Genomic DNA, 16474 nt, shown 5'->3' with positions numbered 1-16474 from the left:
ACTAGCTATATGACCATGGGCAAGTCACTTAACCCTCATTGCCCTACCAAAAAAAAAAAAAAGAAGTACTTAAAGGCTCCCAGCTCAAAATATTTCCCCCTTCCATGTTCCAATTAGAGAAAAATCCATCAGAGATTTATGTTAAGCTCCTCAACACCTACTCCATAAGTTCATGCCTTAGTTAAATTATTTTAATCAGCTCAGGGCTTAGCTAAATGCCAAATGAGCCTTTAATTCAGCAAGCATGTACTGAGCTCCTACTATGCACTAAGCACTGGGAGTCTTTTAAGGAAACTCCTTCCTGATTTCCAGTTACTTGTATTCCTATATACCCATAGATGTTTCTAGGACCCCAATAAATGAGATCTCTGACCTTTTTCACTTGGACCATAAACTTGTCATGAAGGTATTCATGTGTGTAGAGTATTCCTGAACCATCCTCTTAATACTAAGGATCTATCATGAGAACAAGTAAGATAAAGAAGTGAATGCAAGATAGTACATGATTAAGTACCAAGGGTGATAAAGACATAAAGTTTTTCCTTCTCCAACTGGCTCTCAGGTAAATCCATTCAGGCAGAACAAACCCTGTTGCCCCTTGCCCAGTTCCACACTCTCCTTCTTCCTCTAGGCTGTGGAGAATTTCATCTACTCTTGTGCCGGCTGCTGCGTGGCCACCTACATCTTGGGCATTTGTGACCGGCACAATGACAACATCATGCTCAAGACCACAGGCCACATGTTCCACATTGATTTTGGTCGCTTCTTGGGCCATGCCCAGATGTTTGGCAACATCAAGCGGTAAGTGGGCCTCCAGTGAAAAGTACAGATTTATTTATGTGTGAGAGGGGCGTGGAGACCAGTCAACATGTTTTAATGCTGGGAAATGGGTGACAGGACCCTAGAGTTTGTTAACCTAACTAGGGAAGAGAAGACTTGGGATGGGTTTCTTAATCATGCTCCTTGTGATATAAAAAGTTAATTAAGGAAAGTGAAGATCAGCTGTTTTCAGTACATTTTGAGAATTGACCTTAAATTGCAGCTGAAAGGAATTGAGTCTAACAACATGGAAACTGACCGTCTGGATGGTTTGATGCTGGAACAGGTGACCTAGGGAGGTCATGGGATCTTCTCTTAAGAAGGTGTGATAGCGGGGCAGCTAGATGGCGCAGTGGATAGAGCACCGGCCCTGGAGTCAGGAGTACCTGAGTTCAAATCCGGCCTCAGACACTTAACACTTACTAGCTGTATGACCCTGGGCAAGTCACTTAACCCCAATTGCCTCACTAAAAAAAAAAAAAAAAAAAAAGGTGTGATAGCACACACTTGTACTCCTTGCTACTACTGACGAGGCTGAGGCTGGTGAATCCCTTGAGTTTGGGACTACTGAGCTACAATGGGCTAAAGCCAATCCAGTGTCCTCACCAAGTCGAACACTGATATGATGAGCCCTCAGAAAGAGGTTCACCAGACTTCTTTAAGTAGGGGGGGAGCTGGAATGAGTCAGAAAGGGAGAAGGTCAAAATTCCCCCATCAATCAGCAGTAAGATCTGGTCTGTGATTGACCACTGTATGTCCAGCCTGGGCATGGCCTTGTCTTAAAAAAAAAAAAAAGAATGAAAGGTTCAGACACTTATTCTTTTGGTGTGGCAGATAACTCTCTGGGATTGTAAATTTCAGATAGGGTGCTTATCTGCATTGGTAGAGAAAATTCCTAACTAGTGGTTCCCTATATTGATAACATCATAGCACCCCCCCCCCCAAAAAAAAAAAATTTAGAGACATCCATTTAGTCTAGGTTGAGATAAATTCAGTTCTGCCTCAGGTAGTTGGATAGATGAGTTAATACAGAGATGAGGTCCAGGAGATAGGATTTGTCTTGCATTTTAACTTTGCCTCCACCTGTATGCTTCTCTTGGCCTAGGGACCGTGCCCCCTTCGTCTTTACCTCAGACATGGCGTATGTCATCAATGGGGGTGACAAACCGTCCAGCCGCTTCCATGACTTTGTGGACCTTTGCTGCCAGGCTTACAACCTCATTCGAAAGCATACCCACCTCTTCCTCAACCTTCTGGGCCTGGTAAGAGGACTCATCCTCCTTTAATCCCTTCCTCCCTGCAGCTTGACACAGCCCTTTAACCCTCCCCTCCAACTAGCTGTGGGATAGCTGATCAAATTAATAATGTGCTTTAAAGCACTAAATAAGTGTCAGTTAATATTATTATTCCCCAGTAGAATCTAAGCAGCTTGGAGAGGGACTCTTAAGTTTTGTCTTTCTGGCCCCAGCACAGCCTGGCATACAACAAACCACTCATGAATGCTTTTTGAGTTGAATCATCAGTTCTCTGGGCACCTCATCTTAGGCCCTCAGCCTGGTTGGTATACAGACAATTTCCCCCCACCATTATCCCCCGAGTCTACATGGAACAGGCTGTCTTGGAAGCCGCCAAAGTCACACACACAACTCCCTCTTTTCCTCTTCCCCAGATGCTGTCTTGTGGGATCCCTGAGCTTTCAGACCTCGAGGACCTCAAGTATGTGTACGATGCCTTGAGGCCCCAGGACACGGAGGCCAATGCTACCACCTACTTCACTAGGTAATGTCCTGAGTGCTGCAGCCACGCTCCCTTTGAGATACTTCTGGCTTGGAAGGAGCAGGGCCAAGAGGTTGGGAACCAGAGACAGCATGGTCCGGTGTAGAGGGAGATGCTGGCTTCACTTAGGAACTCAGCTGAATTGCCTTTATGACTGATGATGGGCAAGCGATTTCTGGGCTTCAGTTTTTCCATCTGAATTTTTTGGGGAGTCACTGTCCTTTAAATACGAGGACCATCAATAGGGTGTGTTTTGAATGTTTCTGGGGGGTTGCAATGAAGTCAGTAGGGATAGATTTACCTCTCTTGGCCCCAGTTTATTTATATATAAAAAGGGGGAGAAGGAATGTTGGACCAGATGATTTCTAGGATACCCTTCTGGTGCTGTCTGTGGTTCTATTGTTAGCACTAATCCATGTTCTCACCTTGATGATTCACATCCACAAACATTAATTAAGGGCTTACCATGTACAGAATGCGGTATTGGGATGGGTGAAGACACTGTCTTAGTAAAACTTAGGGAAGTTACTCATGAATAACTATAATACAAAATAATATGAAAATCATTGTGTCACGGTAGATGGAGGGCTGGGTTCAAGTCCTGCCTGTCACATACTGGCTACATGACCCAGGTTGGTAACTTAATCTCTCAGTGGCCCAAGCATCTCTTTAAGTTGCAGAGAAGTTGATGATCTGAATTGGTAGAAGGTATTTTCTCACCAAGAGTCCCCCATACAAATGAAATCACAGGTCTGGACCAAAACTAAGACCAGAAACCAAAATTATTTGTAAATACATGAGACTCCCCAAACCAAGTGCTATGCGGTGAGGTCCAGGGGAGACATGGAGGGATCCAGGAGGGTCACCTCCTCTATTTCCTTGCCATCCTACAACAGGTTAATAGAGTCCAGCCTGGGCAGTGTAGCCACAAAGCTCAATTTCTTCATCCACAACTTGGCGCAGATGAAGTTCACAGGCTCCGACGACCGGCTGACTCTTTCTTTTGCCCCTCGTACTTACACCCTCAAGAGCTCTGGACGCATCAGTGACGTCTTCCTCTGTCGTCATGAGAAGGTCTTCCACCCCCACAAGGGTTATGTAAGTGTCCTCCTGTCCCATTCCCCACGGACCTTCCCTTACGGGGATCCTCGCTGATAGGGATCCAAATGGAATATATGCTAGAGGGATATCAGCGCCCTTTCCTTTTATACTCACATGACTTACTTGCTTGAAGTGGGAAATGGGCCAGATGACCTTTCCTTTCAGCCTGAGTATTTATTTTATGAAGTGTGCCCAAGAAAACATTACCTATTATTTGCCACTGGGCTTTACTTAACATTTTCTCTCCATTTGAAGAGCCCTGTAGACTCTGGGTCTCTGTTTAAGGATTTCTAAAACTTCTGCAGAGGGCCAGGTTCCTTTCTCATCCTTTCTCATCCTTCCTCTCCTATTCCTAGCCCCACTTCCCCAAACAAACAAATCCCCTGGGTACAGAGGGCAGGGAGGGCACAACACAAGACTCTGGGCCTTTGCAGATATATGTGGTGAAGGTGATGCGTGAGAATGCCCATGAAGCCGTCTACATTCAGAGGACCTTTGAGGAGTTCCAGGAACTACACAACAAGTTACGCCTTCTCTTCCCTTCCTTCCATCTGCCCAGGTATCCGGCCATGGCCTGCTAGCCGTTGTTAATGCACCCTGAGGTGATGGTGTGGTGATGGTGGGGGAGCAAGGCTCAAGGCAGAAGCAGGTCCCTCCTTGAAAGAGGGGCTCTAGACTTTTAAAAAATGCTGATTGAAGGGCAGGTAGGTGGCACAGTGCACAGAGCACCGGCCCTGGAATCAGGAGTACCTGAGTTCAAATCCGGCCTCAGACACTTAATAAATACTTACTAGCTGTGTGACCCTGGGCAAGTCACTTAACCCCAATTGCCTCACTAAAAAAAAAATGCTGATTGATATATTCTGTCAATCAATAAACATTTAGGAAGGGTCTTCTATCTACTGGGTGCTATGCTAAGTCCTAGGGATACAAAGAAAGGCAACAGTCTCATCTCTCACTTCATCCATATTCCTCAATATTTCTCCTTCCAAAAACCATTCCTTATATCAGAATTAAAAAGAGAGGAAAGAAAGCAATTTAGAAAAGCTAAGCAACAAATCAGGGCAACTAGGTGGCACAGTGGCTGGACCTGCAGTGAGGAAGACTTGAATTCAAATACAGCTGTATGACCCTGGTCAAGTCACTTGCATCATTTTCTTAATCTATAAAATGGGAAATCATAACAGCACCTACCTCCCAGGGTGGTTGTAAGTACCAAATGAGATAACATTTATAAAAAGAGCTTAGTGCAGTACCTGGCACATAGTAGGCACTATATAAATGCTTATTCCCTCCCTTCTTCGTGTTTCTCCATTGGGGCCAAGCTCAAGCATTATAATTTTGATTCTTGCTGTCCCTTCCCTGCACCTGTCCCATGAAGTGTTTTTTGTTTTTTGTTTGTTTTTTTGGTTTTTTGCAGGGCAATGGGGGTTAAGTGACTTGCCCAGGGTCACTCAGCTAGTAAGTGTCAAGTGTCTGAGGCCGGATTTGAACTCAGGTACTCCTAAATCCAGGGCTGGTGCTTTATCCACTGCGCTACCTAGCTGCCCCCCATGAAGTGTTTTTTTAAAAAAATTTTTATCTTTTTAAAAAATTGATTTTTTAAACCCTGAACCCAATCGCCAAATGGGCTGGACTCTTATATATACCTAGTAGAACAGAAAATGAGGACTGTACATGAAACCAAAATTCTCTATTATATATAGCCTCCTTTTATTTTTAAGCATATAGAATAAGATCAGTCTGTAGCTTTGAAAACTGTCTCGCCATTCTGTGTCTTTTTCTGTCTGTCCTCCAAATGTCCTCTTCGTTTAAAAAAAAATATGCCAGTCGGTCATTGTAATTTCCCAGCATTCTATTCCAATCATTTATTTTGTCGTTGTATTTTTAAATTTACCATCTTGTGGTCATTGGGTAAGTTGTTTTCTTGCCTCTGCTTGCATCACCTTGCATCAGTTTGTATGTCTTCCTCTGGTGCTCCTTTGCCGTTATTGTTATCCTCTTACGGCACCGTGAGATTCCATTGCTATCATGTACCAAAAATTTACCTATTGCCCAATCAAGGGACATTTGTTTTGTTTCCACTTTTTTTTTTTTGCTACTACATTCTCTCTCTCTCTCTTTTCGGGGCAATGAGGGTTAAGTGACTTGCCCGAAGCTAGTAAGTGTCAAGTGTCTGAGGTTGGATTTGAACTCATGTCCTCCTAAATCCAGGGCCAGTGCTTTATCCACTGAGACACCTAGCTGCCCCTACTACTTTCAAATACACTGCTACAAACAAGGTATTCTAAAAGTCAGTGCAGTTTAAGTTGTTAAAGCTTAATTTATTAAAGCTGGGTAATTTAAATCATTAAAGTTTAAAACTTCACTAAGACTTTTGGAACATACCTTGTATACTTTGGTGCTTTTTTTTTTGGTAGCAGCATATTTTTGCTATTTTGCAGAGGTCTCCCCTGCCGACTAAACAGCTATGACTTCCCCATAAATCCCCTAGGATTGCACCAATCTAACTCTGGATCATGGAAATAAACCCTGTCCTGCCTGAAGCAAATCAGAATGGGCTCAATGGCAATGAGAAATGAGCCTAAGTCAAATTGAATCTCTTTTTCATTTGTAACATATGGTGATCTCTAAGGTCCTGCCTCCTTCTTATGTTCCAAAATTATTGTCATTTTATACTTATCTTCTTTAAAAACTTTTTTTTTTCAATTAACAAAAATATAGTTTCTCTTTCTTCCACCTATCTTCCCCAATTGGAAAAAAGAAAAACAAATCCTAGTAACAAATATGTATAATTAAGCAAAACAAATTTTTATATTGGCCATTCAAAAAAAAAAAAAGTCTTATTCTAGAACCTGAATCCATCAGCTCTCTGCAAGAGGTGGTAGTATGCCTTCTTCTTCTTCTTCTTCTACTTCTTCTTCTTCTTCTTTTGCAGGGCAATGAGGGTTAAGTGACTTGCCCAGGGTCACACAGCTAGTAAGTGTCAAGTGTCTGAGGTTAGATTTGAACTCAGGTCCTCCTGAATCCAGAGCCGGTTCTTTATGCACTGTGCCACCTAGCTGCCCCTAGTATGCCTTCTTTATGACTATTTTTCCAAAACCAATTCAGCCTATCAATAATGAGTCTTTCCATTCTTTGCTAGGTTCATTCCAAGGCAGTAGCTGGTCTGATGCTATATTGAGGCATTAAAGAGCTAGCCTGTGATATATTTATATACTCTGAACCTAGAGAAATGGGACACTTTATGGGATGGGGGAGACTTAAACTTAGGTCCCTTCTGGTTGTCTGATTCTGTGAAAAAGGCCACCCCTTAACGTTAGACCATGGAGAACTATGGATCTGATCAATGGATACATTGCCAGCTTTTGATATTTAAAGAGTAATTCTCACTTTTGTCTGTCACCCTCCCCTCCATGGGCATCCCTCATTCCCACCCCAGCTTTCCCAGCAGATTTGTGATTGGCCGCTCTAGAGGTGAGGCTGTGGCTGAGCGGAGGAAGGAACTACTGAATGGTTATATCTGGCACCTGATCCATTCATCCCCAGAGGTGGCAGAGGTGGGTGTCCCCATTCATAGGATAGGGTGTGGTGTTGGAGTGATTGCATAAGAAAAAACTGGAGTATGGGGGGGTGAGGAAGAGGGGGCAAAGGGACCTGGAGATATCTCTGTCAAAGACCCCAAAAGTCTCAATAATCTTGGGCCTTTTCCTTTTAATCATTAGTTAGTCAGTGGCCAGCAATAAGCACCCTCCAGCCCTCACTGTGCTATGTAGAGACATAAACAAGAAGGTGATAGTGTCTGTCCTCTGGGAAGCTCCCAGCCCAACAGAGGCCAAACACATAAATACAAGTTACAGAAACATAAACCAAATCAACTATGGCAATCAACACATAATTCATTAGGGATCCTAGAAGAATTAGTGCGATCAGAATCAGAAGCAGTTAGTCATGGAATGTTTCCTGAAGGACAGGGAAGTTTGGGGCTGGTTGTTAAGGAAGGAGAGAACAAGATTTAGCCAAGTAATGGGCAGATGACTTTCCGTGTGTGTGTGTGTGTGTGTGTGTGTGTGTGTGTGTGTGTGTGTGTGTGTGTGTGTGTTAGGGTGTGGGAGGAGGGCAGAATAGCTTCTGGGAAGTCTGAGCCTGCAGAGACAAGGGAGGGTGAGTGGGTTTGCCTGGTTGGGGCAGAAAACAAAACATCATGAACCAGAGTCAGGTGAGGGAGGAGGTAGGTAGCAGTTGGTGGGAGGAACCTGATCTTGGGCTTCAGCATTTCAGGTGGGAAGTCAGAGAGCCAGAAAGAGCTAACAACACTCACTGCCCTTGAACTTGAGTGGTACATTGTGCTTTCCTTCTAGTGTGATTTGGTGTACACCTTCTTCCACCCCCTGCCCAGGGATGACAAAGCTGCTGGCATCAGCCCGGCTCCCAAACCCTCAGGTACAGTGTCTGCTCCAGGACCACACCCCTACTGTCCCTTTCCCAAAGTCTTCCCTTCCCGCCTTTTAGGCTTTTGTGTCCCTGCTTCATCTGCTGACCCCATCTTCACTCTCCTGTCCTTAGTCCTGCCCTCTCCACCTTTTCCTATGGCTACAGCATGTTTTTGTGACAAGCCTTCTCAGGGTTGACTATCCAGGGGATGATAGCACGGTTATAGTTCTCTGTCCCCATTTCCATATCCATCCTATGCCCAGAACCTTTAACTGACAGAGGAGGAAACTGAGGCCCAGAGATGCAAATATTAAGTAGCACAGTGGGGTTTGAAGCCCAGGTTTCCAGTCTTCCCAATCCAGTGTGCTGCCCATTATACTATACTGCTTTTCATGATTTAGTTCACCTAGGAAATTCTGAATGTGGTTAGGGCCAACATTCTCATTCCCTAATTGTACAATGAGAAACTGGAGAAGGTGGAGCAGGAGGCAGAATTAACCACATCACAGGGAAGTGATTAGAACTCAAGCATCTTTTTCTTTTCCCTTTGATTTCTGTAGATGGCACATGGGCCCGGCCAGTGGGGAAGGTAGGGGGAGAGGTGAAATTATCCATCTCCTACAAAAACAACAAGCTGTTCATCATGGTCATGCACATCCGGGGCCTGGTAGGTGCCAAGCTCAGTCAAATCTGGGCCATTGATCTTTGTTTTCTCTGTGTTTACATTGACCAGCTTAACCTTTTCCTTAATTCTCCCTTCCTCTTGACATCTAAGTGACCCATCCAAATCAAGTCCGAGAGTAGGGCAGCTAGATGGAACAATGGATAGCGTACCAGGCCTAAAGTCAGGAAGACTCATCTTTCTGAGTTCAAACAGGGCCTTACCTACTAGCTGTGTGACCTTGGACTTCTGTTTCCTCAACGGTGAAATGAGCTGGAGAAGAAAATGGTTGAACTACTCCAGTATCTTGGCCAAGAAAACCCCTAATGAGGTCATGACACAACTGAAAAACAGCTGAAAATGTATTGAATCCCCACAGAGTTAGGCAGGTGTGGAACACAGAGGAGCCTAACCCACACTGTGGTCCTTGTCAAGGAGCTCGCAGTGTGGTTGTGGATGCAAGTCACACCTGTGTGAAACCATTAGAGCATTTCGTGAAGGAGTATGTAATGCAATGCTGAATTTTGTGATAGGAACCCAGAGAAGGTAGAGGTCAATGGGAACTTGCTGGGAAGCTTTATACAGGAACCAACACTTACATGAGGTCTTGAAGGATAGGTGAGATCAAATTTCAGTAATTTAATTGGTCTGCATCCTTCTTTCCTTGAAATATGATCTAAAGTGTAGATTGCTATCTATTTTAATCTCCACCAGATACATGTATGTATAATTCATATATATAAATATAAAATTATACATGCATGCATGCAAACACACCTTACTGATAGGGGTATAAAATCAAAACTGTTTGGTGACTGCCGATCTAATCCAAGGTCTTCATGGAGTGCTGCAACCAAAAAAATGAATCACCTGGTGGTCAGGCTTCTCTAAGTTTCACTAGGCTGGTTCTTAGAGAGCAGATGTATAATCTATCACCAGGCCTATATTCCAACACCCTTCCCACTTAATAGGATCTGCCAGAGCCTGAATTTTGGAACCCAGGACCACAATACAGTAGCAAAATAGGGTTTTAATAAGGGAAGATTATGTATAGTCATATGAAAAAATACTCTAGGTCATTATTGATTAGAGAAATACAAATGAAAACAACTCCGAGGTACCACCTCACACTTATTAGATTGGCTAATGTTTTGACAAGAAAGGAAAATGTTGGGTGTTGGAGGGAATGTGGGAAAACTGGGACACTAATGCAAGGCTGGTGGAGTTCTGAATAGATGCAACCATTCTGGAGAACAATTTGAAACTATGCCCAAAGGGCTATAAAATGTGCATACCCTTTGATCCAGCACTACCACTCCTAGGTCTATATCCCAAAGACAACCAAAAAAAAGAGAGAGAGAAAAGGACCTATTTGCACAAAAATATTTTTAGCAGCTCTTTTTTGTTTTTTAATTATTTTTTCCTTTTTTTTTTTTGGTGGGGCATTGAGGGTTAAGTGACTTGCCCAAGGTCCCATCATTGAAAGTCATCTTTCAGAGGCACCAAAGGGTCATTCCAAACTGACTAGTTCGTTTGGAGACAGTTATATCGATGGAGAATTAATCAGATGTCTTTAGTCCTCCCATCAAGGTACCAATTGGCATATCCATATGTTTCACAATATTGAAAGTTCCATACAAAGGTTCCCCTCCCAGGAAGCTCATCAAATTGATAAGGGAGGGGACAGCTAGGTGGTACGGTGGATAAAGCACTGGCCCTGGATTCAGGAGGACCTGAGTTCAAATCCAGCCTCAGACACTTGACACTAGCTGTGTGACCCTGGGCACGTCACTTAACCCTCATTGCCCCACAAAAACAAACAAACAAACAAAAGTATCTGAGGCTGGATTTGAACTCAGGTCCTCCTGAATCCAGGGCCAGTGCTCTATCCACTGCGCCACCTAGCTGCCCCCTATAGCAGTTCTTTTTGTGGTGGCTAAGAATTGGAAATCAAAGGAATGCCCATAAATTGGGAAGAGACTAAACAAGCTGTGGGTGTATAATTGTAATGGAATATTATTGTGCTATAAGAAATGATAAGCAGGATAATTTCAGAAAAATCTGGAAAGACTTGTATGAACTGATGTATAGTGAAGTGAACAGAGCCAGGAGAATGTTGGACATAATAATAACAACATCGTTTGATGAAAAACTATGAATGATAGCTATTCTTAGCAGTACAGTGATCCAAGACAATTCCAAAGACCTTATGAAGAAGCATACTGTCCACCTCCAGAGAAAGAACTGATATTGTTTGAATACAGACTGAAGCATGCTATTTTTTTCCTTTCTTTCATTTTTTTCTTATATTTGAGTCTTCTTATACAAAATAACTAAAATGGCAATGTTTTACATAATTGCACATATATAACCTATATCTTATTACTTACCATCTCAGGGAGGGGCAGGGGAGGGAGGAAAGGAGGCATAGAATTTAGAACTCAAAACTTTAAATAAAAATGTAAAAAAATAAAATAAAAAGGGAAGATTTATAGGAAGATAATTCCCGGTGATAGGAACCATAGAAGCCTAGGTGTGGAAATGAGGTGTTGTCTGTAGGGGACTGGTCTGGCTAAAGGGGATGTTTGGTATGTGGGAGATAAGGTTTTAGAAGTAAGGAGGGGTATCTGTCACACTTTGTATCTTCTCTGTAGCAGCTGCTTCAGGATGGGAATGACCCTGACCCTTATGTGAAGATTTACCTCCTCCCTGACCCTCAGAAAACCACCAAGAGGAAAACTAAAGTGGCCCGGAAAACGTGCAACCCAACCTACAATGAGATGGTGCGTGGGGCAGCTAGGTGGCACAGTGGATAGAGCACCGGCTCTGGAGTCAAGAGTACCTGAGTTCAAATGTGGCCTCAGACACTTAACACTTACTAGCTGTGTGACCCTGGGCAAGTCACTTAACCCCAATTGCCTCACTTAAAAAAAAAAAAAGAGAGAGAGATGGTGCGTGGGGGAGTCTAGCAGAATCAGAGTTGTCAAAGCAAGAGTATGGGCTGTCCCTAAATTGTTTGAAGGAGGCTCCTTTGGATTTTGGTTGGACTTCGGAGACAAGCTGAAGGGAATAACTTATCTGTGTCTTCATATGCCTGTGGGCATAAGGCCAAAGTTCCCTCCTCATTGCCCTGTCTCCTTAGGTGTCTTCTGGGCTCTCAAAGTTCTCTTTCTTTATTCTTTATTTTATTGGTCTTTTTTCTCTTCATTTTCCTCCCTTTGCAGCTGGTGTATGATGGGATCCCTAAAGGAGACCTCCAACAGCGGGACTTACAATTGAGTGTATTGAGTGAGCAAGGATTCTGGGAAAATGTCCTCCTTGGGGAGGTTCACATCCGTCTTCGGGAGCTGGATCTGACCCAGGAGAAGATGGGCTGGTTTGAACTAGGATCCCGAAGCCATGGGATTGTGTGAGCCCAGCAGAGTCTTGGCCCAGGACCATCGGGTTGATGGCGGAACCTGAGTCACTTCCTTTTCTTGAAAATGGTCAAAGTCATGGCCCTAGGAGCATTTTATCCCCTATCTAGGTGGATCTAGCCTCCAATCTTGGGAGGGAGAGAGAGCAATCTTTCCCCATCCCTCCTTCCTCAGCTTGAACTCAAGTTGTGATGGACAATTCCATCATGGCTGCAAGGGTGCAACAGAGTTTTAAGTTTACCTTGTGTCAAGGGAGCAATGACTGGTTGGGGTTGGGTGGGGGATAGGGCAGGGACATTGTTTGGGGAAACTTTTTTTTTTTTTAAGAGGGGAGGTAGCTATCTTAATTTTTAAAAAATGAAATAATAATTTTGTCCTAACTGGACAGGGAGGCATTATGAAAATTGGCATATGCCTCAGAGGGTGAGGGTGGGGGGCTGTGGGAAGAATGCTTGGTATTCTTTTGTATCATTGATAAGGTTCTTACTGGACGTTTCCCTAGGGTTTGTTTGGTTTTTTTCTATACATAGGAAATTTTTTTTTGTGGGGGACAAAGAGGGAGTCCATTAGGTCCCCTCTTTGAGTCCTCCTCCCCTCTGGGGGCAGGCGGGGGGAGAGAGGGAGAGGTAGGGGAGCATGTTCTAGGACAAATGCCTGCTCCTCTGTGCCTGTTAGAGATTTTGCTTCCAAAGGAGAGCTGTATAATTTGTACATGTGTAAGGAAGGGCCTTCCATTTCTGGGGTCCTGCCAGGGGTGACCTGTGCTCAGGGGACCATGCTCTTCTGGGGGAGTGATTCATCTCACTCCCTCACTTCGGTAGGATCTGATCTGATCACCCTTGTCTTCCACCCCTTCTCCCTACCACCTACTGGGTCCTCTTCAGGAGGCTACCAGGGATTTGCTTTTACCTATCCCTCTGAATTTCCTCTGGTGGGACAAAATGCAGTATTGGATCTTGAAACAAGCAGCCCTCACCTGGGCGGTTCTGGACCTTGAGTCAGACAGAGCCTGAGGCAGAGAGGAAAGAAATCAACTTGTCTGCCTTTCAGGTCATTTCTGAGAAGCATTCCTTCCCCACCAATTTTCATTTCTCTCTTTTCCTCTTATTCTCTATTGAACTAATTTTCTTTCTTATTTGACTATTCTTTTTATATAATGGTTTCTTACTTCCTACAATCCCATCCATCTGTCTAGTCTGGAGTTCAAGGGATGTCTATAACTGGAATGAAATGAGATGGAGCCATTAGAAAGGCTCAAACTGCTGCTTTGTGTCTTCTACTACTTTTCTTGGTTTAGCTGACGAGGAGCTGGAGTGGAAACTCCTATCACCCACTTCAGGAGTTGGGGTTGGGGGGAAAGGAGTTTTCTTGTAGCCCTTAGTCTTCCACTTCTGGATGTTAGATGCTACTTTTGGGGCTTCATTTTTCAGGGTCTTCTGTGGAAAAGGAGAGACTGAATTTTATACTAAAAACTGAACTAGGGTAGCTAAATTAAACTGCTTCTTCCTCTAGTCCCAGGATGGAAAGTGGAAAGAAATGAGGCCAGAAGACACTCTGAAGACCTGCGAGGCTCCGGCTTCTAAGATCAGAAGCCCTCTGCCCCATAATGCTTTGTGTATGTACTCTCCCAAGGATTGGAGAGAACAGCTCCAGTTGGATACAACAACATTAGCCCCAAAGTCTCTATTTTTCTTTTATATTAAAAAGAGCAGAGAAGGAAACTGGGCTTTTGTTGTTACCCCCTGTTAAACTTGCATGTGGGGCCTTCCCAGATGAATGGACCAGGAGTGTTTAAAGGCCATTGCTTGGAGCTTATTTTCTTTTGTATCCCCCCATCAGCCTTGGTAAAAAGAGGCTTCCGTACTGTACCCCCTTCCCCCTGGCCCCATGTGGTTCTCACTCTCTCTGGAACTGTATTTTTTAATAAATAACATTCAAGGAACAGAATTAATGGTTTTCTAGGCAAAGAGGTGCTGAGAAATTTGGGTTCAAAACATCTGGTGTAGGCCAAACATATTATCCCATTAGACTTCCAAGAAGATTCACTCCTGTTCAGAATATCGGAATATTTCCATTTGTTATTTAGGCAGGGGCTAGCCTGTTTAAAACACACACACACACACACACACACACACACACACACACACACACACACATACACCCCTGCCTTTGGCTCACAATGCCTCAGTTACCCACAGGTAAATTATTTTAGTGGGTCAGAAACATGGAATATCCATCTGAGAATCCATCAATGATACTGGTACCAAGGGAGATGTGGGAAGGCACAGTTGTCCTATGTGAAGGCAATTGGAAAATATCAGGATGTTTTGAGAGGCGACTGGTTTCCCATAATCCATTCTGGATACAACCCATTATGCATTTTGAGAAATGATTGGCATTCTGGGATTTGTAGTTCTGAGGGATCAGCTTTCTGAACTACAAATCCCAGGATACAGTCAGTTTTCAAACCCCTACTATACACAAATTTCTCTAAACCCTTATTGAATCTTTTACTACCCTTTGTGTAATGTTTTGTGTCACCTTGGCCACAGAATTCCCAGCCATAAGGCCAATCTTCTGGTGATGAGACCCTTGTGTTCTTGGCTTGGTTGATTCCCAGACAGTAGCTGCTGAACTGTTGCTATATTGAAGCATTAAGTATAAAGTAATATGGAATATTGGGCCAGTGTCTATAGTGACAGCCTTGCCCTTGCAGGGGAGTTTAGTAAGTAAAACCACAGCCTTTTTATAAGGAGTCTCCAAGGTCAAATACGCTAATCTGGACCTGATGGAATATCTCCTCTACCATATCCTGCAAAGTGGTTGTTCACCCTCTGCTTGAAGATCTCTACTGATAAGGAACTCAGTCTCCCAGGGCCCCTCATTGGCATCTCTAATTGTCAGAAAATCTTTCCTTATGTGAAAGCCTGAACTTTTCCCCATGGCAGCTAAGGGTCTCTAAAATGTCTCTTCTTCAGGCTAGATTTCCTCATTTCCTTCCATAGATCCCAATACAGCACGGTCTCTGTTCTAAACTTCCCCTTCTAGTAGAGAAAAGAATACTGGGATTGAGCAATTGGTGTGAGTTAGAAGGGGAAGAGATGATACAGTGACTCTAAGAGAAAATTGAAGCCTAGACATGCTTAGGTTAAATGCCTTGTCTAGGGTCATTTAGCTAGTAAGTACCAGATCTGAATTCAATCCTAGGTCTTTAAATTCCGAATTTAGTATATTTTAAATTCCGCTCTACAAGCATTTATTAAGCACCTACTAGGAGGGATACTGTGACAAATATGTTGCAGAATTTGCCCTCAAGGTCTGCCGGAGGGAGATACTACACATACACATAAGGAAATACAAAGTATAATTAAGGTTAATAATATAAGGTAATTGTGGGGGGGGGGAGGAGGGGGGAGGAAAAATCAGGGTGTGAGGGGTGGTGGTAGACCTTTTGATAACGCTTGTACTGAGGAAAGAGGAAAATAATTATTTTTCCTCAGATTAATTGTAATGATGATGACAGTGGAGGAAACAGGAAGGTGGGGAATTTACTCACACATTTTATAAATTTCCCAGTAATGAGTCAAACAGACCCTGGGGGAGCAAAGTTTGATGGGGATTCCTTGGGGTTTTTCTGTGCGGTTGAGTACTGAAAATTAACTAGCTGCAGAATGTGTCGTTGGCCTTAAGGTGTCGCTGCTGCTCTGGACGTTGGAACTTTGAAATAGCAAAACCCAGTGCTTCCTTTAAGGAAACTGAAGTAAAAGGAATTTGTAGATAATTTCTCCTTATAGAATTTTGCAAATATGGACCAAGAAATCAGCATCTGAGGGATTGGATGAGGATGAGGGGGCAGAGGAGTAATAACAAGGGTCTGACAAAGGGCGGATAGAGTGTAGGGCCTGGTCGGGAAGACAAATTCCAGAGATCAAATCTGGCTGTGTGACCCTGGGCAAGTCACTTAATCATGCTTGCCTCCGTTTCCTCCTTTGTAAAATGAGCTGGAGAAGGAAATGGCAAACCACTTCCGCATCTTTGCCAAGAAACCCCACCCCCACAAATGGGGTCAAGAAGAGTCAGAAACGACTTCACAACAATGACAAAGGCAGGATGCTTCGGCTGGAAAGAGCACTGGATTTGAAGTTAAAGGTTGTGGGTTCCAAGTCCTGCTTTGCCACTGGATGACCTTAGTTAAAGAACACATAAAGCTGTAATCAGGTACTAAGTGCAAAGAACTTTACTAAATGGTGGGAATACAAATAGAAAA

At 43.6% G+C, this 16474-nt stretch overlaps 1 protein-coding gene across 4 annotated transcripts in view; it reads left to right on the top strand.

The window, feature by feature from the left end:
• The window catches only part of PIK3C2B (phosphatidylinositol-4-phosphate 3-kinase catalytic subunit type 2 beta), an 85868-nt gene extending 71728 nt beyond the window's left edge, over window positions 1-14140 (top strand). For 3 of the 4 annotated variants that reach the window (XM_044002813.1, XM_044002812.1, XM_044002816.1), the window contains 10 exons: window positions 632-801; window positions 1925-2081; window positions 2489-2598; window positions 3492-3693; window positions 4131-4255; window positions 7139-7256; window positions 8058-8139; window positions 8691-8797; window positions 11446-11574; window positions 12016-14140. In XM_044002813.1, the coding sequence (XP_043858748.1) occupies window positions 632-801; window positions 1925-2081; window positions 2489-2598; window positions 3492-3693; window positions 4131-4255; window positions 7139-7256; window positions 8058-8139; window positions 8691-8797; window positions 11446-11574; window positions 12016-12204 (1389 nt within the window). In that variant the 3' untranslated portion in view covers window positions 12205-14140. The remainder of the gene's footprint in view (window positions 1-631; window positions 802-1924; window positions 2082-2488; window positions 2599-3491; window positions 3694-4130; window positions 4256-7138; window positions 7257-8057; window positions 8140-8690; window positions 8798-11445; window positions 11575-12015) is intronic. The other variant, XM_044002814.1, reaches the window with a different exon arrangement.
• Window positions 14141-16474: the final 2334 nt, after the last annotated feature.

This window comes from Dromiciops gliroides, chromosome 4, assembly GCF_019393635.1.
Source record: "Dromiciops gliroides isolate mDroGli1 chromosome 4, mDroGli1.pri, whole genome shotgun sequence".
Lineage (NCBI taxonomy): Eukaryota > Metazoa > Chordata > Mammalia > Microbiotheria > Microbiotheriidae > Dromiciops > Dromiciops gliroides.
Note: the sequence above shows the minus strand (reverse complement) of the source record. Positions and strands in the feature narration are given on the sequence as shown.